Source organism: Nasonia vitripennis, chromosome 1 (assembly GCF_009193385.2).
Source record: "Nasonia vitripennis strain AsymCx chromosome 1, Nvit_psr_1.1, whole genome shotgun sequence".
In the NCBI taxonomy this organism is placed as follows: Eukaryota; Metazoa; Arthropoda; class Insecta; order Hymenoptera; family Pteromalidae; genus Nasonia; species Nasonia vitripennis.
In genome coordinates this window covers 9,899,936-9,922,746 of record NC_045757.1, presented here as the reverse complement: position 1 = coordinate 9,922,746, position 22,811 = coordinate 9,899,936, and the positions used below count along the sequence as shown (strand labels likewise).

Below are 22,811 nucleotides of genomic sequence, written 5' to 3'. Positions count from 1 at the left end.
CTATAATCTCAAACATTAATTAGCATTTCGGGATCCTATCAATAGCAGGTTAAGAGATTGAACAGAACGCTCATTTGTTGCACAATTGCAGGAATTCCTTTATCAAGGATAAAAAAACTGAATCTTAAATGATTTTCCCGCGGAAAGCCAAGCTCACGCATGCGCGAAAAAAGTCTTTGACCGCATGTTATCAAAGCCTTGGATCCATTAAAATTAACATGATCATGAAAAATTGTAAACGAATCGTGGGGTACGATACGTGAAGGGTAAAAATAAAAGAGCGACAAGTCCCTGTAAGTACTTGCCTAAAGTATGCAAAAAAATATCTTTGAAGCAAATTAGTAGAATGTGTGAAAAGAATATTGCGATATAGGAGTAGTATGCAGTACATGCTTATCTTATCCGTACGGGAAGTAGGATAAAATATCACTGTCCGACGCTATGCGTGCGCGTTTAATTGAAGAGGAAAAAGCAATTTGGTCTTCAGTAACTGTAGCAGTTAATAGAGCGGCGGCAGTATAACTGAATCAGTCGTATAACATCTAGCTATAATTTCTTAGCAGGTAAATTCATAATTCCGTTTCACATTTTGAATGCGATTCAAATTTTCGGTACTTTGTATAATTATTTTAATTATCTTTTAATCAGACAAGTCATCTTACAATGGACGAGTACGTCCGGTTTAAAATCAACCGACGATTAAGTTTGGTTGTGAACTTGGCGGAATTTTCGGATAAGACGAAGAAAATGGCTTTTACGCTGGAACGTGAAATAGCAAGAGATAATAAAACATACAAACTTAGAGTTGCCATAACAAAAGAAGCTGTGACAGCTCTTCAGGCCGGGAGTGTCGGAATTATAAATGCATTAGAAAGAAACGAGAACTTGGAAAAAGTTTATACTCAGTCAAAGGATAACCTGCGGATCGAAGTGCAAAGATGTTTAGACGGTTCTGAAGGCGTTCTTACCATTGCCTATTATTATCTCGATCCGCAATCAAACAACGATATGGTATCCATTCGCAAGTCTTCGTTCTCAACGATTCTGGAATATGTCAGCAATGAATTCAATGTAAACGACGAGTGGTTCGACGAAAGCAGTGTCGCGAAACTAGACCGCAAGAAAAAAGAAAAAAAGGACCGTCAATCGATTTCATAATAATTTAATAATTATAAAATGATTGCTCGCGCGATCTAATAAAATGATAAAATTGAAATTACTTAACGCAGCGTCAGTGTCGTTTTTATTTTAAACCAACTACTAACCAACATCCTAAATAATTCAAACAAAATAATACCCTATTTAGGATAGGAGAAATCTGGCAATTAAAAAAAAAAATTACGACGCCTTACTAAACCCCTGCTCGCATATTTCAGTCTCCGTCGCAGCATTCTTCGAGCGAGGCGCGAAAGAGGCACAACTCGGCCGAGAGCGTTAAAATGCAGATTACTCGCGAGAGCGAGGCTGGCGCACAGCGAAGCCGACGCCGAGATGGAAAACGTACTTCGCTCTGCTGTCATTGTATTATACACACGCGTACACGACAATGAGGAGCAGAGGTCTAACGCACGCCTGGAACAGCGGAAAAGTTCTCGCGACGCTGATGTTCTCCGTAAGTCGCTGCTCGCTGACTTTCAGGAACTCTGCTGCGTCAAAAGTTGAAAGCCGTCTTATTCAATTTAACAATGGGAAACTTTTGTTCGGTGACGTGCATTATATTAGCAAGTTTTAAGAGATCAAGGTAGAAAATTCAAGCAATTTATTCTACGTTGTTCACACTCACGCAGCCCTGCGCCCGAAATTGAAATCAAGTAAACGACGCCATAGCGCGGCGCATTGGTCCGCAGCGGCGCGTTAAATTCGCGGACAGTAGTGATATAGCAGCACCTCCCACGCCCGTGTAGGCAAGCTCTCTCAGCCAGGAAATCGCTTACAGGAATATTGAATCGCTAATCGGCGCTAGTGCTGCCGCTGCCGCTGCGCCGAGCGCGCGTTTACAGTTATACAGAGCGAGCCAGGCGACTTTATCTCGTGCCATTGTTTCCCGCGGCTGCGCCGCTGATAACCCACAAAAGCTGCCCCTTTTCAATGGGCAATTGTGTCCGGTAGCACAGGGCATCTCGCGAATACACCCGACTAACTGTTACGCGCGTTTTAGTGCTTATTAGGCTCTAGCGGATTCTCGTGGGCGCGCGATATATTTACATAAGAAATGCTTTTCTTTCTCTCTCGCCGTTGTCTCCAGCGCGTATATATAGCATAGAGGACTATGAATTCGCGGAATTCGTATTATGGCCTGTACTGCTCGCGCGCGGTGCGTATGAGGATTTCAAAGCGAGCTATGCCTTCCGAGAAGGTTTTGGAAAAGCTGAATGGAGAAAGCGTGCGTGCTGTGCGTGTGCGTATTCGCGGCTTGTGTTTTTCAGGTAGACTTATTGGCACGTTCCTTGGATCCGAGAGTTATTTCCGTGGTTTTACACTTATAAACCCGAGAATGCAATTTCGTTTCGAGTATTGCGCGATGTAACCTGACTCTTGGAAGAAATTTATCGACAATTTGACGCCTTCACTTCAGAAAGTGGGCGCATATACGTAACGACATTGCGAACCGAAAGAAAAAGATAAACAGAGCACATGTCAGAAGAACGTTCGGTCTGACTTTCATTTCGGCAACCCGCGTCGTGAATGCAAGTGCGTATGTCATGCCGTTTAATTTGACTGCAGCGGAGGATGAAAGTTTTATCTCTTGCGACTCCCCCACTTCGTTCTATGTCGACTAACGTGCCTATCTCTCTTGCTTCTGACTTACCGATAGAATAATCCCTTAATAAAAATGAATTCGATCAAAACCTAGTAGAAATTATTAACACAAAAATTGGTAAAAAATCAAATACTAATGATCCCATAAAACAGCGAACGAGTACACTGAGAGAAATAGTGCGTAAATTTTACTATATGTTCATGATAATTTACTGGAAAGTTTGGTAATCTCGTCACAGACTGACAAAACTGACTTTTTTACTAGATTTATATCAATTTTTACTAAACTTCCATATAAAATTTACCATACTCAATAGGAAAAATTAACAGAAACTATAGTGAAAATCGCCAATGTATGAATTTTTACCTGACAGTATAGTAATTTTTAATAGAACGTATAGTACTTTTCATCTGAAAATCGGAACTGATGCGTATTGACGCGTTATGCGCATGCGCGTTTAGCAAACATGGCGGCCGCGAGAAGAAGCACCTGAAAATAAACATCATGGCAAGACTCGACTTCAGAGCAGCAGTTTGAAGCCGGTGCTGTTTCAAATAAAGTCAAACTGTTTTGTGTGCTGCCGCTAGGGGGTGCACGGGAAATAAAACCCGCAAGCGGTAAGAAGTTAGCTCAGTTAGTATATAAGTCCGTTTAGCAACCCTGTTGTAACAATTGCGAGCGTATAAGCATATGTACTGCGAATTGCGAATATGTATAAGTAGACTTGGCGCAGTGCGCTGCGCGCACTGTAGTAGACTATAATTTCATTAACTTATTAAATGGAATATAAATACTTGATTGATATTTTTAATATTTGTTTTCTATCACGGAAATATATCAAACTTTACAATATATGATTCATTTCGCGCTCATATAAATTTCAAAATTGCCGCGGTTTCGTCGCCAACTTCCTTTTAAAATTTTAAGGTTATGTCTCGAGAGTAGAATATCTCTAGAATATTATAAATACACAAATTATAATTTGATATGTATTATAGTATTATATTACATTTTTAATATTAGAATCAATTTTAGAAATTAAAAACAAATCAAAAAATTCTAACGATACTTTTGACGCATGCGCACTACATGAGCCAATCATATTGACGCATTCTTGGCTTCACTTCATCCGGTCATGACTTTTTTATATAGGGATAATTAAGCGTTTAGTTGTAGGAAATGTATCTAGGTTAGTTTAATGTCTCTAAAAATCAACTGCGGCGAGTGAATCGATAATGTTCTCTGAATGAAGTGCGTTAGAAGAGTAACCCTCCATAACCATAAAAATTTAGAGCCATATAATAATTGAAAATAATTTTTCCACTATGTGCATTTTTATATTTAATTTAGTCAGGGTAAAAATTACTACTCAGTATAGTAAAATTTATAGTTTTATAAAATTTACTATACAGTTTAGTAAAAATTACTAGACTGTCAGTCTATGAGTGGATTACCAAACTTTTTATTAAAATTTCCTATCCAGTATAGTAAAATTTACTATAAATTTCTCTCAGTGTAGTAAAATTACTTTGCTGACAATTTTTATGAAAATAACTCTCATTATGCACAAATCAGTAAATTTATACCCGTACGAGAGCAGATCAGCCGGCAACAAAGTCATCCAAACAAGCAAAAAGCCGACTTCCCAGCGCTACCCTCATGAATCGCCGCGGAGCAGCATCGAGCGCGCGCGCAATAAAAACAACACCTCCTCCCTCGTGAGCTCGCGCACTTCACTCGGGCATCCGGCGAACACGTATTTTCACTTCTACTCGGCCGGTAAATCACACCGGCCAGCTCTTCGAATTTCACCGGTTCGGAATCACACGCCGCCGTTCGAATGCTCGCCGATTTTTCCGATCGTCCTGGACATTCTCGAGCGCTTCGCCGAGCGGCGTTCGTTTGTGGGCATAAGGATTCTCAGGCTGCATTTTTTGAAAAAGCTAGTTTCTTTACTCCGATGCGATTTCGCGCAGTTTGCTAATTGAACCGTAGAGGATCTAACGCTACAAGTATTTGAGTTTTTGAGGCTTTATTTTGAAAAAAATTATCGAGGCAGACTGTTTGCCGGAATTTCGCCGATGACTACAATCAAGGGTTATTATAAGTCATACTCATGTACAGCCGAAAGTCGATCGTGATGCAGTTGCGCGAGAGATAATCACGCGGGGATAATTGGATCATACACGATCGTACGATCGGTCTCTGCTGATTATGCAATCGCAGGGTTAGCCGGCTGTTATTATCGCATTACTTCCGAAAAATTGCTAATTTTTTCAAAGCCTTGCGCATAATTCGACTTCCCCTCAGTTCGTATACATGTTCGCGCAAGCCAGATAAGATCGCAGACTTGCGCGGCTTGGAAGTTGATTTTGACCGTCTAATTTTCGACGTCAAGTACCTCCGTAAATTACATGCATTTGCAGCTTAATGATACACTTTCGGCGTGTTCTTCTGACGATTGTTTCGGAATGCGCGCGCTCGCTTTTTCCGCAACGTGATTCGTAGTTTTAATCGATTATGTTAATTTATTGGCTACTTAATGCGAAAGAATTCTTATACTCTGCACGTTGGTTGAGCAACTTCTCAGATCGTTTCTTTTTGACGGGCTGTATGTGAAAGAATAGGATCGCGCGTTCTCACATTTGCATAATCGACAGGCTATTCGAAGAAAAACGCAACTTACACATTTTTGTTTAAAGAATTTACATGAGGCCTGACTTAGCAGAATTTTACGATCCTTATCCTATTTATTTTTAATAACAGCAACAAACTAAAATTAACGTAGTCCCGTTCGTTCTCTGTCAACAGGGCAACGAGTTCGTGATACCCGAAGGCTGGCCCTTGACCCTTGGTGGTCACGGGCTCGTCCTGCGGCTCGGCGAATTGGAGGCCTCGGCGCTTCGTCTCGGGGAATGCTACCTCTGCGTGCGCAGCGCAGCTGCGAGCGCCACAGCCGCCCTGGCCACGAAGACGACGACAGTTCCGCCGCACCAGCTGAAGACCGCTGCATCCGTTGCCACTGTACAGACAGCCAACGCCACTGACGCGGACGAAAGGAACACCGTTGAGGTGAGTCGGCGATACTGTTTGTCTTAGTTATTACACACCTCTTTGCAATGATTACTCGTTCGGTCATTTCTACGCAATGAAAGATGGTACCTCGAGTATCGCGCATGAATAATAATGTGCTCGACTGAAAAAAGTTGTTCATTTCTGATCATCACGGACATTCACGCAACACACTGTATGGGCGGACGTTTCCTGGTATCATTGTCCGGCTTTTCGGCGAAGAAGAATTGCCCATTGAATACCAATCGGTCCTAACGAACAAGCCCTTCGACAGAGAGCCGCAATTTTTTTCCTCCGCATAGCCCGTTTGATTTTATCGGCCGCGAAGTTATGAGTGATCGCTGGTGATAATTACCGGCTACGAGGGTATAGATTGCTTTGCAGAATCGGGAAGTCATTTTCGACTCGGAGCTATCATATAGTATATAGAGCTATATATTCAATACTGAAAATTGAACGAAACTTCTCTGACCAACAGATAGCCCTGGTGTGGCGAGCATCGCCGATGCGGGCCCCAGGGATCCTCGGTTGGGACCGGGAGGACGAGTTCATGGACTGGCGCGAGCCGAGTTCCGGGACAGTCAGCGCCGCCGCCGCTTCCCAGAAGCTGGCCAGCTCCAGCTCAGCAGCCTCGGCCATCTCTTCGTCCTCATCCTCGGCCTCGTCCAGCTCCTCCGACAGGTGGCACCACCACTATCGTCGCCACGTGGACCGCGAGGAAGAGTCCCAGCGCTACAGGAGCCACCACGAGAGCAGGTCCACCGAGAGACACAGTTACTCCTCGAGAACACAGCCGACTACGGCCGAGCTGCTGTCCGTAGGGACTGTCGGCCACGACGTCGTCAAGTCCAAGTCGTCGTCGAGTGTCGACGCTTGGGCCGAAGAAGCGCGCGCATCCAGCGAGCGAAGGTCTACCAGCTCCAGCAGATGCGCCGAAAGAGATGGCATTTCTGGACCCGGTGAGTGGCGTTTTTATCCCCACATTCTACGCACTTGACAGTGAAATGCATATAGTTTCTCTGTATGAGTCAGAGAATATTTATCCGTTTGCATTCCCTCTCCGTGATACGCGCACTTTGTTCGAACGATATCTACTTTAATATCTAGATGTGCGTGCGTAATTGCAGGCGACAAACTGTCTGGATAATAGTGTACGAAATCAGCTCTGATATTTGCATTCGTAATTTATGGCCTGGTAGATTGGCGCGTACGATTAAAAACGCATTTCTATCTCGCGACACAATGGCTGAACTTGACTCTCGGATTAAAAGATCGCCGATAAGAGAAGAGAATAAAATATTCTCCGTAATTTTCTCGCGTTCTTTTCACCTCTCTGAATAACTGAGGCGTTACACTTTTCCAAGTGACATATCTTTCGCTCATTGTGCGCCGTGTGCCGCGTGACTTTCATGAATGCGATTCGAAGCAGCTGAGAAATTGCGCGCGCGCACTCACGATTATCACTCCTAGATACAATTAAATTAACGATCTCCTCCGCCTGCAGTAGCGTCTGAGACGAGGAACAAGCTGAAGCGCGGCACGCGCGTCGTCTCTCCAGCAACGATGGAGAAGTGGAAGGAAACAACCAGATGCGAGACGCGCAGTCGAGTTCTGGCCCCTCGCGACTTGGCCAACCCGGGGACTCTCGAGTCCGTCGCCACTAACCACCACGGTCTCCACCACCATCACCACCACCACCATCACCACCAGTTCAAGGATCGTCAGTTGAACAACGGATTGGATCATCAGCGCTTCGACGGAGTCTTGAGACCGGACGAGGTCTCGGACATCGAGCTGCCCGCCTACATCAACACGCTGCTCGTGACGGTCGAGCGGAAGATCGAGCGCGTGTCCATCGACGACCTCACCTTTCCCTGCACCGCTTGCAGGAACATCGACATTGATGATCCTCTGCTTGGCTGCAAGTGCGCGGGGGATGGCTGCGAGTGCGAGAACGAGGCGAGCTGCGAGTGCTCTGGCGGAGAGAACAAGATAGAGGCCAGAAGCTTCGAGGTGGCCGGTATCAAGCACATCGACAGCGACGACGAGGAGGAAGTCCGCATGGGTTTCGGTGAGTACTGCAATCATTTGAATGATGTAGACATACCGTTACAGCCACGGCGAAGGTGTGGTAACGTGACTTTATAACCGAAAACTTAACACCCGACTCTCTTTTCTCTCACTCGAACAAATTGAATTACACGCGGTAGTGCCATAAAGCCAAAGGCGATACCCGCCGTAATTGGCATAACGCACGAGTTTCGCTCTCTCTCTCTCTCTCTCTCTCCCTCTCTCTCTCCCTCTCTCTCTCTCTCTCTCTCTCCTGCACAATTATGTCATAGCGCCGTGTTGTACTGAAAACGAAAACGTTCGGGCGCGAGTATAGTAGTCGTAAAGATACTGCAGTCGTAGAGAGCGCTTTAATAATGATGGAAAACGCCGCGGACTAGCTTAATTGCGGCGCTCGCTCACGTCTCTATTAAATCCTTGCGTTATATACTTTCCCCTACCTCCTCGACGTCGTAATATATATTCTATACGACTTTCGGGTAATTACTCATTATCGCGAGGATTATACGGCCGGAGGAGGAAGAGGTTCGTATTGTTGTTGTTTACGCGTCTACGGCGAACGACTTTCGTGGGTGTGCGCGCGCGAGGGCGACGCGCTGTCTGTGAGCTACTTTTGCGCCTATACAGCCGAGTTGAATCGTTAAGCTTCGTTTTACGAGTCCGCGATGATTGCGCGCCGGCTGATTTATTCCCTGGATTTCAAGACACAACGAAACGACGAGCGTACGCTTGATGTATAGAGCGAGACTCTAAATCGCTCGATTATAACACTAGGCGACGAAAATAAACAAGTACACGCGATACCCTCATTGCGAACCCCACCCGCGTGCAAACATCCGCCAACCACCATTCCAAGAGATCATCCAGCGCGATCCAAGAAACTCCAGTGCAAGAAACCTCGTCAATTAAAACGAGCCGCTGACACGCCGACGACATCCGGCATCTCTCTCTCTCTCTCTCTCTCTCTCTCTCTCTCTCTCTCTCTCTCTCTCTCTCTCTCTCTCTCTCTCTCTCTCTCTCTCTCTCTCTCTCTCTCTCTCTCTCTCTCTCTCTCTCTCTCTCTCTCTCTCTCTCTCTCTCTCTCTCTCTCTCTCTCTCTCTCTCTCTCTCTCTCTCTCTCTCTCTCTCTCTCTCTCTCTCTCCTCTCTCTCTCTCTCTCTCTCTCTCTCTCTCTCTCTCTCTCTCTCTCTCTCTCTCTCTCTCTTCTCTCTCTCTCTCTCTCTCTCTCTCTCTCTCTCTCCTCTCTCTCTCTCTCTCTCTCTCTCTCCTCTCTCTCTCTCTCTCTCTCTCTCTCTCTCTCTCTCTCTCTCTCTCTCTCTCTCTCTCTCTCTCTCTCTCTCTCTTCTCTCTCTCTCTCTCTCTCTCTCTCTCTCTCTCTCTCTCTCTCTCTTCTCTCTCTCTCTCTCTCTCTCTCTCTCTCTCTCTCTCTTCTCTCTCTCTCTCCTCTCTCTCTCTCTCTCTCTCTCTCTCTCTCTCTCTCTCTCTCTCTCTCTCTCTCTCTCTCTCTCTCCTCTCTCTCTCTCTCTCTCTCTCTCTCTCTCTCTCCTCTCTCTCTCTCTCTCTCTCTCTCTCTCTCTCTCTCTCTCTCTCTCTCTCTCTCTCTCTCTCTCTCTCTCTCTTCTCTCTCTCTCTCTCTCTCTCTCTCTCTCTCTCTCTCTCTCTCTCTCTCTCTCTCTCTCTCTCTCTCTCTCTCTCTCTCTCTCTCTCTCTCTCTCTCTCTCTCTCTCTCTCTCTCTCTCTCTCTCTCTCTCTCTCTCTCTCTCTCTCTCTCTCTCTCTCTCTCTCTCTCTCTCTCTCTCTGAACCGCACATCGATTACTGTGGTGTGACTATCCTGGACGCGTCTAACGAACAACCAATACGAATACAGAGACTGAGCAATTCGTGTGTGAGATTCATCTTCGGGGTTAGGAGGGATGAACACATCAGTCCTTACCGAAGGAGTCTAGAATGGCTTCGCGCCGATTCCAGAAGGCTCTACTTTGAGGCCATTCTATTATACAAAATAATCCGGATCGGTGAACCTTCGTATCTGGCCTCATTGTTCAATAAACACAAGCAAAGACCCTCCAGTAGGGGAGTTCCCCCGGAACTGAGCATCCCTACCGTGAGTACTGAAACCAGGACTCCCAGGTCCAGGGTGCTCGGTTCTGGAACGCTCTCCCTTCTACTCTGCGAAACCTGCCATCTCTCGCCTCCTCCAAGGGGTCACTACGGCGGCACCTGCTGGCCACTGAATCGTGACGACTCTGACGCTGCATTCTTAATCTTAATCTAGTTTTTAATCTAGTCAGACTCGGCCCGTAGGCTGTAAAAATTCTTTCAGTATTACGTATTTTAGATTTCAAACGTGCAATACAGATAGGTCTATGACCAAACCTTAAATGTACAGCGTAATATTAGAAAAGTTTAATGTGATAATTAAATATGACGAAATGTGATTTTATGTGACGGTATTTTTACATATTTTATTATCTCTTTATGTTAGACTGTATACGACACAGTCTTTGTGATCTAATTTGTATTATTTTTTGCTTTTAGCAAATAAAGACCTATCTCTCTCTCTCTCTCTCTCTCTCTCTCTCTCTCACTCTCTCTCTCAGCGTCGAAAAAAGCGCGAATTAATTGTCACGCTCGCACTCCCTTTTTATCATCTCATCCTCTATTCCCGTTGCAGTCGGCTCTCTCTTTCTCGCTCGTTCTGTTCCAGCGAAACCTATGCAGTCGTAAAGTCGACCGTTGCACCGCAGCCCCGGAATTTCGAACGCGGTAGTTTCCGGAGAGGCGGAGCAACCTGTCTGAAGCTTTAAATTTTGCGGACAATGTCCCTGGCGTCAATGCTTGCATTAATTCGATATTCGGACGCCGGTGGGGAAGTTCGGTTTACGGGTACATGGTTATGTGGTTACGCTCGTCTGGAACGTGTCTAGAGTGGGCTTGAATTTTTTATTCGGGACTAGGAGAGGCTGCTGAACTTAATTTTTGAACAAGTCGTTGGAGAATTCATGGTTAGTTTATGGCTTTGTTTTACGCTGCCTACGAATATAAAACTTTCGAAATGGGAAAAGCAAGTTCATATATTACAGAAAAACCGACGTTTTATTATCTATTCTCAAAGTTTCTCTGTATAAACAAACTACAGTATTATTCGCATCCATAATCTAGCAATAAAATAGTTTCTCATAATATAATCGAAAATTAGAAAAGCCTTCAACTGTCGCACAGCCCATAAAACTCGGACGAATCTCCCAGACCGCCGAGAGACAAAACCTCGGGTGTGGCGTACGTGTATAACGCGTAGGCGTCTCGACAGCCGGCCGGAAAAGTGCGCATAGGTAAATGCAGGCGACGATTGTGAAAAACGAGCTCGCGCCGCGCGAGGGAATGCGACTCAACTGCATTTCACGCTAAAAGCCTCTGAGCAGGTCACAAGCTGAATCGATCCGATTGCGAGACGCGTAGCGCGGCGAGCGCTTGAGTGGATTTTAATTGAGCTAAAAGGCGTGAGGTGCAAGTGTACGAGCCGATGAAAAGCCGCGATTTCGAAGAAGATCGTGTCGGGGAAATGTTCGCGATTGATGTACAGGCTTGTTGGCTTGTTGCCAGTGGGCTGCCTACTTGAAGATGATTAATTTCAATTAAATGGGATGAGAATTAATGAAATGCAGAGCTCGGACGACCGTCAATGAAGCGGGATTTTCCCGCCGGTCGCAAAACGCCGGACAATCTCTCGCGGAACCGTGGCCGCCCACGATCGAACCGCTGCTAATCAAATCAGCGCCGCGCGAGCGGAGAAGAAACGAGAGCCGCTCGGCGACAAAAGATAAGCGCGAGACCACTTGTCTGCAGGCGAATAAATCGCCAACGAGTGAGATATGAGCGCCTCGTATGTACAAAGGGTGGATGCGCTGAATATCGCGACGACGCTGCAAGGAAAAGGTGGGAAGTGACGAGCTGCTTGCCACGAAGCTGGAAATCAGTCAAGTATAGTGCGGGGAAGGAAGAAGTGTATCGAATTTCTCATGTCATACTAATAATCGCTTGAAATTTATCAAGTTCTACAGGATGATCGAGAGTATTCAGCAGCACCATTTAATTATCGAATTGTCGCAGCGATCTGGTGCGGTTCCATGATTTTCGCCGTATAGAGCATGCGCGATCTCGTGCCCCGTACAATTTCACTATCGGCGTATCAACCGCGGGCCGGGTGCAACGAACCTATCGCAAACAAGACGTCGCGTCGCCGGAGACGAGATAATGGCCGGCCGAAAGGATGCGCGCAACTTCGAGTGTCGCTGTACGTACTGCTAGCGAGGAGGTCCTGTTAGTGCGATTGCAATCGAGCGAGTTTGCCTGGAAGCGATGGGTGGAGTTTGTGCTTCGAATTCGATTGATGTATTGAATCAAGTAGTTGTATTTGTTCAGGGATAGTGATTTACTTGATAAAATAAGTCGAATTCACGGTGATGTAAAATTTGCAGTATCCTGCACTTGCAGGTATAACGCGTTGCTCTTCCTCGGGCTTCCACTTGTCTCACTGATCGCGAGAAAAACCCCTCGAAATTACCGCAAAGCTCGCTCCTGCACCTCTGCATCGGAAAGCCTCGAGTAAACGTCACGAGTCGGTTCTTTGGCCGTCGTCCACGCGCTAAGTATGATTGAGGGAGCGAGTGCGCCCACAGCCACGATCAATCGTCTTTGGCGATGGGCGAACGCTTTAATTCGATTAAGTCTCACTTGTCTATTTCTCCTTGCTATTCTTCTTCTCCTTGCTTATCTTCTCTGTCTCTATACACTGCTATGCTTTGTTCGATGTTCTTGCTCTTGCTGGGCTATTACGGATCGCTCGTTTTTCCTCGAGGTATAAGGGGAGATTTCGTTGCGTGATGCTTGTTTGTATTCTGATTGGATGCTAGAGTTTTGCTGTTGCTCTATATCGTAAGCCTACCGATGCTGCTGAATTGAGCGAGTCTCTTCTTGGGAGAAAAACTTTTCACAGGTTTGAATTTGAAATGTAGATATTATAGAGTTTTATATAATAAAAATAGATCCTTTTGTACGCTTGGATAACTTCATTATGTCGACTTAATTGTGTGAAACGCTTTAATCGGATTAAGTTTTACTGGTTTTTATCTGATTATCCTCCTCGTATAAGCTCTATTGTCTTCGCTATTGTCTTCATCTACTTTCCTTTACGGCCTCTTCTGTTTCAGCTATTATTATAGCAATCTAATTGTGACTAATGTTGTGCTGCAACATCCCATTCAACTTGTGATTGACTTTTCTAATTCATGTTTTAAATCTTCCAACAATTGTTATCTGTCAATAATTCGTAATAAAAAATGGTAAATTCATTCGAGTGTTCAGTGTACAAACACGTCTTGGCCTAAGCCATTTAGCCGACAGTACAGAAAAAAAAACGAAACGCTTTCATTGCCCCTAATCGCCGGAAGCATTTAATAGGCGTCGCGACTGTTCGCTTCCCTAAGTCGTGGGCCGCGCGAGGCTAGCTCGCGAGTAATAAGCATCACAAAGCTAAGTCGAAACGCATCGAACCGTGTAACGTTTGGGCGTTTATGTATCCGGAACGCGATGCTTTTGTCGGTCAAAATTTTCGGTAATATCATCAATCACGGATTGATTTAGTCGTGAAATTCGAAAGAAAATCATTATTTTGTAATTTTAATAAATTTCAAAAAAAAAAAAATTTAATATAGATATCGCAATATAAAATATTAATTATAAAAGCAAAGAGATATGGTTTTTCTTTAAAAATTATTTAAAAAATAATAATAATAATAGTCAAGCATTTTGCTATTGATATCATGAAATAGAGTACATTTATCAGATATCAGTATGATAAGAACATTCACAAGTTGGTGATGTATTAACACGTTTATTACGATCAAGTTTACACATTGCAGTTTTAAACCTACAAGGTTAACGACGTTTTTACCACTAGCGTACTCTTTTAATAAATGTTAGTATATCAAACTGTAGTACTGCCATTCGAAGAATAACTGCATTGAACGCTTTAATGATTTCGTAGACGAGCATTAATCGAAGCTACCGTGCGTCTATTGCGCACTTCCGGCGATTAGGCGAAGTTGACGAGCATACGTTCAAAAATAAAAGGAACAGAATTGTAGCGTAGATTAATCGATGTACAGTAGAAGACGCCCTGTAACTTAAACGTTTTTCTTTGCATTCATTTTTTCTTATCAGCACTTTTTTTATTATTTTCACAAATCAAAAATTCATTTGAAAAATGCGTTTCTGTTCTATCCATGACGTTACAGAATCCCAATCTTCCGATCCAGTTCACCTAAATTTCCACTTCGCAACTCGCTACACCATTGCTAAACACCGTGAAAAACAAACATATATTCCAACAGCGCACAAGGCCGGCAATCCTGGCCAAACATACAAGCAAATCGCAAACTGAAATCAGACAAGCTCGAACGAATTATCCGAGAAAAGCGGCATCAGCGGCGCATCTTTCTAATTAAGCAATTTCCCCTCGTTAACCGAGAGCCAAGATCGATCTCCTCCGATAATTCATTAGCTCCCAATCGTCCTCCTCCACATCCCTTGAGCAAAAAGCGCCCTTTTTTCGCCTCGAAATAAGTAGGCCGCTATTCGATCTGCAAAATAGCAGCGGCCCTGACCTCCTTGTGTGTGTGTGTGTGTGCATATGCGTTGGCATACACATACCCTTAACTCGCGGACACAATGTGTATAATAGCCTCACTGTGTGCTCGCAGAGAAACCACGACGAGTAGATCTCCCGCGAGTTTCGCGTTTCGCTGCGAATGGAGCACACTACTCCGACGCGGTCCCCTTTTGCGAGCGAACCGATCGCTCGCCGATACGAACAAAGAGCTTGGTCCGATCTGTCGGTCGCGCGCGCGCGACCTTTCGTCACACCAACGCAGCGTTTGCTTAGGAGTATGGGGCGAACGCGAATCGAATCGGTCGATCAGTTAACCGAGAGTTAAAACACTCCGTGAGTGTGTCTGAGTCGTGGGTGGCTGGTTACACTACTGCTTCAGGAGCTTCAATATGAGCACGATTTTCAGTTCGTCCAAGCCATCGATCGGTATACCTATACGTGTAATTAAGTGACCTGCAACGTGATAAAACACCGCCTCGAGTGTATAAACAATTCGAAAAAAAGTCACCCGATCTCTCTCGCCGCAGCATTCCGAACAAGAACTGCGGAGAGCGCGAGAATAATTTACAGCTCGAAAAAGCCATCGACACTGCTCGCTTGCTCGCGCACGCGTCCATTAAATTTCAATAAAGCGACTGGAAGTACCGCTCAATAAAAGCCATAAACTTTTTGTGAAAACCGATCGCCGTCGCGATGTGCGTATCGTGCGACGAGCACAAAGTAACACTTACAAACCGCCTCCGAGTAATTGCCCCGCTCTCTGACGAAGAGGCTTGTCGTGCAGTATATAGGCGTAGACTGCACGCGGGGAAAACGCCGAGAGAGAGAAAAAAGAAGAAACCCGGAAAAGAGACGCGTAGCCGTAAATCAAACAAGCTCGGCGGCAGCGTATACGGCGAAGTGTCGCGATTCGCAAAATGACAGAAAATTGCCCGGTGATTCATTAAGCGAATGAGAAGCCGCCTTTTACCCAATAAGAACTGGAACACGAATGCGGCAGGTATGTAGGCCGATAGACTCGCGCGAGCCTCTTACTTACACCGCGAGAGTCTCCCTCGCCGATGCGGACGTATATTGTGTGCACACGTAGACGCGTCGAGACAATGGCCGCGAAAATCTTAATCGACGAGCGCTAATTTCCGCGAGGGTGACGAGGCCTCGTCCTGGTATAAAGTTTCTCTTTGTGGGGGGTTCTCTGCGTGTGGCGCGAGTCAATCTCTCGCATTGTGCTGTCTTTGACGGGCGATTTTAATTTGCGGGATCGTCGGGATTCTACGAGTGTCAATGATACCGGAGAATTTGCGAGGTATTTTAGTCGCTTTTTTTCTTCGAGTATGTGGGGTTAGCCGTCTGCCAGATTCGAAACTTAATGGACGCTAGAATAGAGTAATTTTTTTCAAATTTCGCGCTAAAGTAGAAAACGCCATCACCTCCGGTTACGCCCGTTCGAGTTCTTTATCAACAACTATTAGAGTTCTATTTAATCTCGAATCTCCCGCGGGCAAAAACGCAAAAACCTGAAAAATCCCCCACATCGTCTCTCGACCGACGTGTAAACTCACTCTTGCATTATCATATCTCGTTCTTCTCCCGCTGCGGTATCATGCTCGATCGGTTGGTCTCCAAGGACCATCGTGCACGAGATGCGATCGCTACTTACTATACTGGGGAAGAAAAAAGAAAGCGTCATCATCGTGCGCGCATATAGCTCCGAAAAACTCTGTCAGCCGCCTGCATTATCCGGTCCATTTACGCATCGCGGGCCCTTGAAATCTGGCACGTTGCACGCACACAGGCGCTGAGAGGCTATCGCGCAGCGACGGAAGCAATTAAAGTCACAAATGGAAACTGGATTCCAGGCTCCTCTCGGATTCTCGCGAACAGCACGGCGCGCATGCCTCGAATGCGAATTATCGTCTGAAGAGAAAGACACTAGGCATCGAGGAGGAGCTGCGCGGACGCACACACGCGGCGCTACTGCATCTCGGTGCGGGGCGAACGTCCCGAGATCTGTAGCGCTTCTTGCACGCCGTAGCCGCGGCAATTAGCGACTGGTTAACCAGTGCCTAAGTGTCTAATTACGGACGCGTACGAGCGACGATTATGCGAGATAATGAGAGTATGGTACTGGGTAAGTAGGTGAACGCGCTTCTTTGGGCTGCGCACAGTATAGTGGTGAGAGTTTTCGGGGAGGGTATATTTCTATCGATTCGCATCGTAATAAAGCGAGCGTCAATCTTATCCTACGGTAAAAAGGCGTGGAAGAAACAAAAAGCTCGTCGGAGCTGGTGGAACCGTGAAATCGAAGCCGCTAATTACGACGGTTATAATTAACCTCGAAAATCCGGCTCATCTTACTCTCACGCTCGCCTGATGCGCGCGTGTATCGCTTCTCATTCGCAGCGCGGCGAATGATAAATTTGCTTTTAAACGCATCGACAATCCGAGGGACAGTCGAAGAAAAATCGCCTCTCACTGGTAATCGAACGTCATTGATCTCCCGCAATGTCTCTCTCTCTCTCTCTCTCTCTCTCTCTCTCTCTCTCTCTCTCTCTCTCCCTCTCTCAACGTTGGCGGTCGCGATGCTTATGTGCGCGCGAGAGTCGCCCCGTCTTAATCAGTCACGTGTCACCGTGGCTAATTTTAGAACTATTATATCGCTCGCGAATTCTTCTCTACTTTCGTCCAGTCGAAGCTATAGTCTCGAATTCAAGGTGGATTGGAAAACGTTTATCAATCAATACAGATCCACCTACGCGAGACCGTAGCATCGTAATTCACCCGAAACATAGTATAATAGCCTTGCGTCATCGTCGAATTCCACACGCCTGTACGAACCGCGAGTCCATAAACTCGGCTCACAAAAGCCCGCGAGGTTCATCACTCATGCCGCGCGTCTGCGGAGAAGATGAAAAAAAGTCTCCGCATCTCATTAAAATCACATCATAAAAGGCAGCACAATGCGCTCGCGTATTATAGCCGCGTGCAGCACAAGTGCGCGCGAAGGTCGCGAATCAATCGCTGCCGATACGCTTGATTTACAACGACGTTCCTCCCCTCATTATACCGCGCTGGGAGCTTTAATCGACGCCGCCGCCGACGCGAGTTTTATATTTCGAGAATACGTGTGTGTGTTAAGAGCACGAGCGCGGGAGGATTTGAATGTGCGGCTCTTTTGTCGCTCGCGCGTTTATGGAACGCCGGGATAATTAAATTTTTGCGGCTACGCTTGTAATTAGTTGCCGGATCGAGGTTGATGAGTATAAGTGGCGCCGCTTTTGTTTGCCGCGAAGTGTATAACTGTGAAAAGAATTGAAATTTATTTTTAGCGCAAGGGCGATAAATTTTCCGCTTTACACCACAACGCTGCTGCAGCGTATATGACGTAGTGCAATTCTATTTCTGGTAGTCGTCGTAAAGCTAGTAAACGATGATATAGAGAAGTGAGTGATGAATAAAATAATAAAAGAAAACATACAGGAAGACGAGTTGCGTAAGGCGATCGACGGGGACTAATTGAGGATTAATAAGCTATACGACGTTCTTTTCGTATAAACGCTCGTCGCGCGCATCCGGCCCTTTTTCTCGCTCTTTCACGCCGACGCTGTCGCACTACAACTTCACAACTGACGCGCGCGCGCGTCAGGCTCTCGATCGTAACGCCATGTTCGTAAACAGCTTTTTTACGACCGTCGGGCGTAGGAGAAAAAGCCTCGACTAGGCGTTTTCCAGAGATGAGCTTTCTAGTTATTTGTACACTGGAAATTCATTCCGATATAAACACAACAAATAACCGCGCAGACTCGATATTTTTCTCTCCTGCCGCATGCGAGAAGACACTTAAGCCGTTCATTGTGCACTTGCTTTACGACGTCGCGTCACCCTCTCGGGCGCAGGTCATTGAACAGCCGCCGATTCGGCAGCAGCAGCAGCCGCTTTCACGCGGGAGATTTGCGGTCGTGCGCGCAAGTGATTTCGCGAGTGCATATGGAAATGAGTCGTAAAATCGATTTTTATCGCCTCCTCTCCGCTCGGCCCGATACATTCCGAGAAAAATTACGCAGTCGACCGGCAGCAGCTGCCCGAGTTGCGAAGACGAGCTGCCGCTCTGCGTCGTCGTTATTTACGTGCGAATTTCGCGGCCGGAGATGTTTATGCGGCGAGCTGTTGTACGTATACAGGTATATACAGGCTATGCAGGCTTTCGTGGCCTCTGGCTGACCGAGTGTTGAAAATAAAAATGAAGCGATGCGTTCGTGACTCTTCGTGTATGCTTTATATGGCTTGATGTATTTTTTCGGGGGCATTGCATTTATTTTGGCCTTGTAGTAATAAATTGTAACAATTTGAATCTATCCAGTCGCGATTACTTCACACTGTATAATCTACTTTGATTGAGTATGTGGTTTATTAACAATTTGAATTTCGAGAAACGAAAGAGCTACGGAAATTGCGTTTCCACGACCGAAGGATGTATTCGTTAATGATTCTACTAGAAACATTAATAAGAGCTAATGCTCCACAGCTGATCCAACGTACTTAGCACAATCAACAATTCCGAGCCAAACGAGGCCAATGATTGTGACGCTCTTGCGGATCTCTCGTTTACAATGTTTTACACGCATCTCAAATTTCTCAGCTGCCTCTTAATTATATCCTCTCATTATCATCCGTGTTCCTGTTTGTTTTTTCGCGGCGACAGGTTTTGCCAGCATGAAAAACGCTTAAAGTGCCTCATTACGATGCATTAAAGTCCGCACGAGCATCTACACGAAATTACTTTACATAATACACCCGACCCATAATTCATGTGCTCCAAAGCTCACGTTATCATGTTATAATTACCAATCTCATTACCTTCATTAAAAGTAGTCGAATTCGCGAACAACGACGCACACGTTCGAAGAATGTAGCACACGAGACACAAGGTATTTCCAAAAGACATCCTCCTCTCCCGCATAACCGTTCGCTCGTACCAAAAGCACGCGGAAGCTCACTTTCCCCCGTTACAAAATTTAACAGTCGCATTTTTCACGCTGCCACCGCGCGCTTGCGCGCACGACACCTGTTTACGGTTAATAAACGTCCCCAGAAGACGCGCCGCGCAGTAAAACAAGAAGAGCGCAGCGCGTCGCGTCGTCCTCTCTTTATTTCCACTAAATCTCGGACGTCGTATAAAGCGCGAGCGCGCGCGGAGAGCGGCAATTTGGGCCGCGAAGGCGGTTCTGATTCCTCTGACAAGGCTTAATTAATCGCGGCGCTTATTTACGACGGCGGCGGTGGTGGATGCGCGGGGAAAAAATCAATTTTCGGCTGCAAAATAAGGAGGACGACGAGAGAGCCGATTGCGATAAGGGATAGCAGCAAAGTCCGGTGGCGAAGTCGTTGTCGCGAGAATTATTTGGGTTAACGGGGAACCGGTTGCAAGTGCGCCGCCGCGCGATCGGGTACACGTGTAATACACACGCACCGGACGGCAGGGCGCTCCGCGCTGTCTAATCGCTTTTATGTCGTGTTCCATGCCGATCATGACGAAAATGAAGTTGTACTTTGAAAAAACAGGATTAGAGAGCTATACCGGACGTAGCCAATGTCACTCCGATGCTAGCTAGAAATCGTGATCGGCACGACAGATCCGATGATACGCGTTTAATATTTATGCTATGTGTGTTCGTTTCGTTTTGTAAACCGTGATGATTAGTCGAGGGTACTGCTATCTCATCTAGGTGAAATAGTGAGAAAATGATTTATGACGAAATTGAAATTATGGATGCGATTTTGAAATTATTTTGATGTTTAGTATAAATTAACGGCGGAGATTTGAATCTCTCTCTCCCCGTAGGATTCAATTTTCCCATTGAGTTTTAATAAATCAATCAATAGATTAAAAGGCGGAAGTCTGATAACGGTAAGCGATGATTTAATAAGTATACCCGGTAACTACTTATCGCTGAATTGATCAGCTCTAACTCGGAATTAAAGTTAAGCGATTCCTAAATTCCTCAATGAAGTGGGAAATTGTGTGTGCTCAGTAATTGCCTGCCATTAAAAAAGGAAATTTTTATAACGTTAGAAATGACCCCAAAATCATACAAAATTTACACCTGAATAAATTAATGATCGAATGCACCGCAAAAAGAATACAACAGCATCGGAGAAGATTCACTCCGCCGTCGGGACTTTGTCGCACTCGAGGAGCAACACCGATTGTACAAATCTTGGAAATTTCAATCCCCTCGCTTTATCTAACGTGTACGCGATGACTCGACTTTTATCCGCCTTGGTGAAATATGAGTTCAGCGACTGCGCCAGTCCGTCTCGATTAAATCCCGACGTGCGATTTTTACGTTCCTAAGCGATAATTCTCGTAAATTTCCTCGACTTATGTCTCCCACTGTTTCGACATAATTAATTCGTACGACCGAATGATTTATCGCTAGCACGAGAGCCAATAAATAACTCAACTTTCATTACGACTCTGAAAAAGGAGGGGGGGGGGGGAAATCTCGCGTTTTTCGGTCTACTAAAATCGATACGACATCCTCGATCGCTCAACACGCGCAGAATTTATAAAGCGCACACGCGCGCGTATCGACGACCTCGATCGGCTCCACTATTCCTATACCCGCCGCCTGTATACCGTCGAATATCATTCGCCCATTATGTCAACGATACCCGTGCGATTGCATTCCGCGCGACGTCTCTACTCGATTCCCTCGACGAGAGAGTAGAAGCTATATACTCTCGTGTGCTGGCATGAAAAAAGGAAACCGAGCAACAGACTTTCAATATCGCGACGTTATAAAGCGGGACGATTATGTGAGGACGCGAGATTTATTATCTCTCGCAGAGGGGGATTATATATAGAGGCTACTCCTCTGATGCTGACACGCTCGCGAACCTGGAAACCTAGAAATTTTTGTCTCTTGGGTTCTTATACGATCGTGCGTTGGGAGAGGCTGAATCTAATCATCAATTATTTTCTGATTGTAAATTCGACTGTAAAGTAGAGAATTCAACGTTATTTTTCACGTTCGAGCCTCGTCAAGCGAAAACTCGAGCTTCCTTTCCCAACCAACGAACCAAAGCTTTTTCGAATCCGCGCACACTACGATTGTAGCCCCCGACAACCAAAGAATTTATTAGGTTAATTAGTATATACTACTCAGCTCTTTCTCTCGTGAATCCACTCCACTCCATTGCTCGTGTACGAATATAATGTCATTATTATCGAACGCGAATCTGAATCACATATGCCTGCGCGCAAATTCCCAGCGGAGGCATCTCTCGCAAAGATACACACCGACGACGACTCGTCGAAACAAAGTAAGCGCTCATGATCCGGAGTCAATTCGATATTCGTGTATACGTGTGTACACCGATGACTAATGAAGCTCGTTAGAAGGGAAAACACGAGCTAACCTTATTCAGCGCCGATACGTCCGCGTATGTATACAGTATAGAAAACATTGGCGGCACGTGTCGCGCGGCATCGGTCCATCGGACGTCGTTGACTTTATGCCGAACGTTTTAAGAGCAATTTCGCGAATAGTAGGTTAGCTATGCGCGACGCGCGGTATGCGAGAGGATCGGAATTTTCGGATTTTGTATAGCCCGTTTTTTCTTTCGAGGAAGAACGACGTGGGATTTGAGCGCATTTTTAACGCGCCTCGCGGATGGAAGAGGTAAAATCATTTAGAAGTAGGTTAACGCTCGCTAAGCGCAGGAGAAGCTGTTACGAAGTTGATGAGTTTTTTAGGAGCGTAATGATGCGCTCGCGGAAATTCACAAAGACATTATAACGTCTCCGTTTGAGTAGCGCATGTGTGTTCATCGCCTCGGAGCGTGAGAACTGTAAGGGATACTTTTGTATGAAACATTTCCGCAAGTAATTGCGCGGTAAGGATATTCTTTTGAAACAAAGCTGCATTCTTGCGACATACTTCAACCCCGGATGTATACATATCCGACCGAAAACTTCGGGACATGCGAGAGAAGTCTCGAAAAACAGCGGCACGACGTGAGGCCTCGTCAAAAAAGCGAGAGCCTGAGAACCTGCCATTGTCCGAAAACTTCAAAAAGTAGAAAGCCAAATGGGCAAACTTTCATCCTTCTCCCCGTGGATCTTCTCGCCCACTTGTTACATATGCCCGCCATGCAGATGAGCGTTGGCTCATCGCTGCTTTGCGCAACGAGAGGCCATTAAGCTCGTAATTGACTTGCGAGCGCGCGCTGC

At 45.7% G+C, this 22,811-nt stretch overlaps 2 protein-coding genes across 7 annotated transcripts in view; both read left to right on the top strand.

Annotated features, from left to right (window-relative positions):
• LOC100120109 overlaps positions 1-22,811 on the top strand; it is a 405,862-nt gene that overhangs the window by 231,193 nt on the left and 151,858 nt on the right. For 5 of the 6 annotated variants that reach the window (XM_008217833.4, XM_016990242.3, XM_016990240.3 and 2 more), the window contains 3 exons: positions 5,573-5,833; positions 6,312-6,792; positions 7,338-7,904. In XM_008217833.4, the coding sequence (XP_008216055.1) occupies positions 5,573-5,833; positions 6,312-6,792; positions 7,338-7,904 (1,309 nt within the window). The remainder of the gene's footprint in view (positions 1-5,572; positions 5,834-6,311; positions 6,793-7,337; positions 7,905-22,811) is intronic. The other variant, XM_016990241.3, reaches the window with a different exon arrangement.
• Positions 434-1,226, top strand: LOC100679805. Its single transcript, XM_003424988.5, has 2 exons — positions 434-563; positions 649-1,226. Exon 2 carries the CDS (start codon positions 664-666, stop codon positions 1,156-1,158), a length of 495 nt encoding a protein of 164 aa, XP_003425036.1. The 5' UTR covers positions 434-563; positions 649-663; the 3' UTR covers positions 1,159-1,226.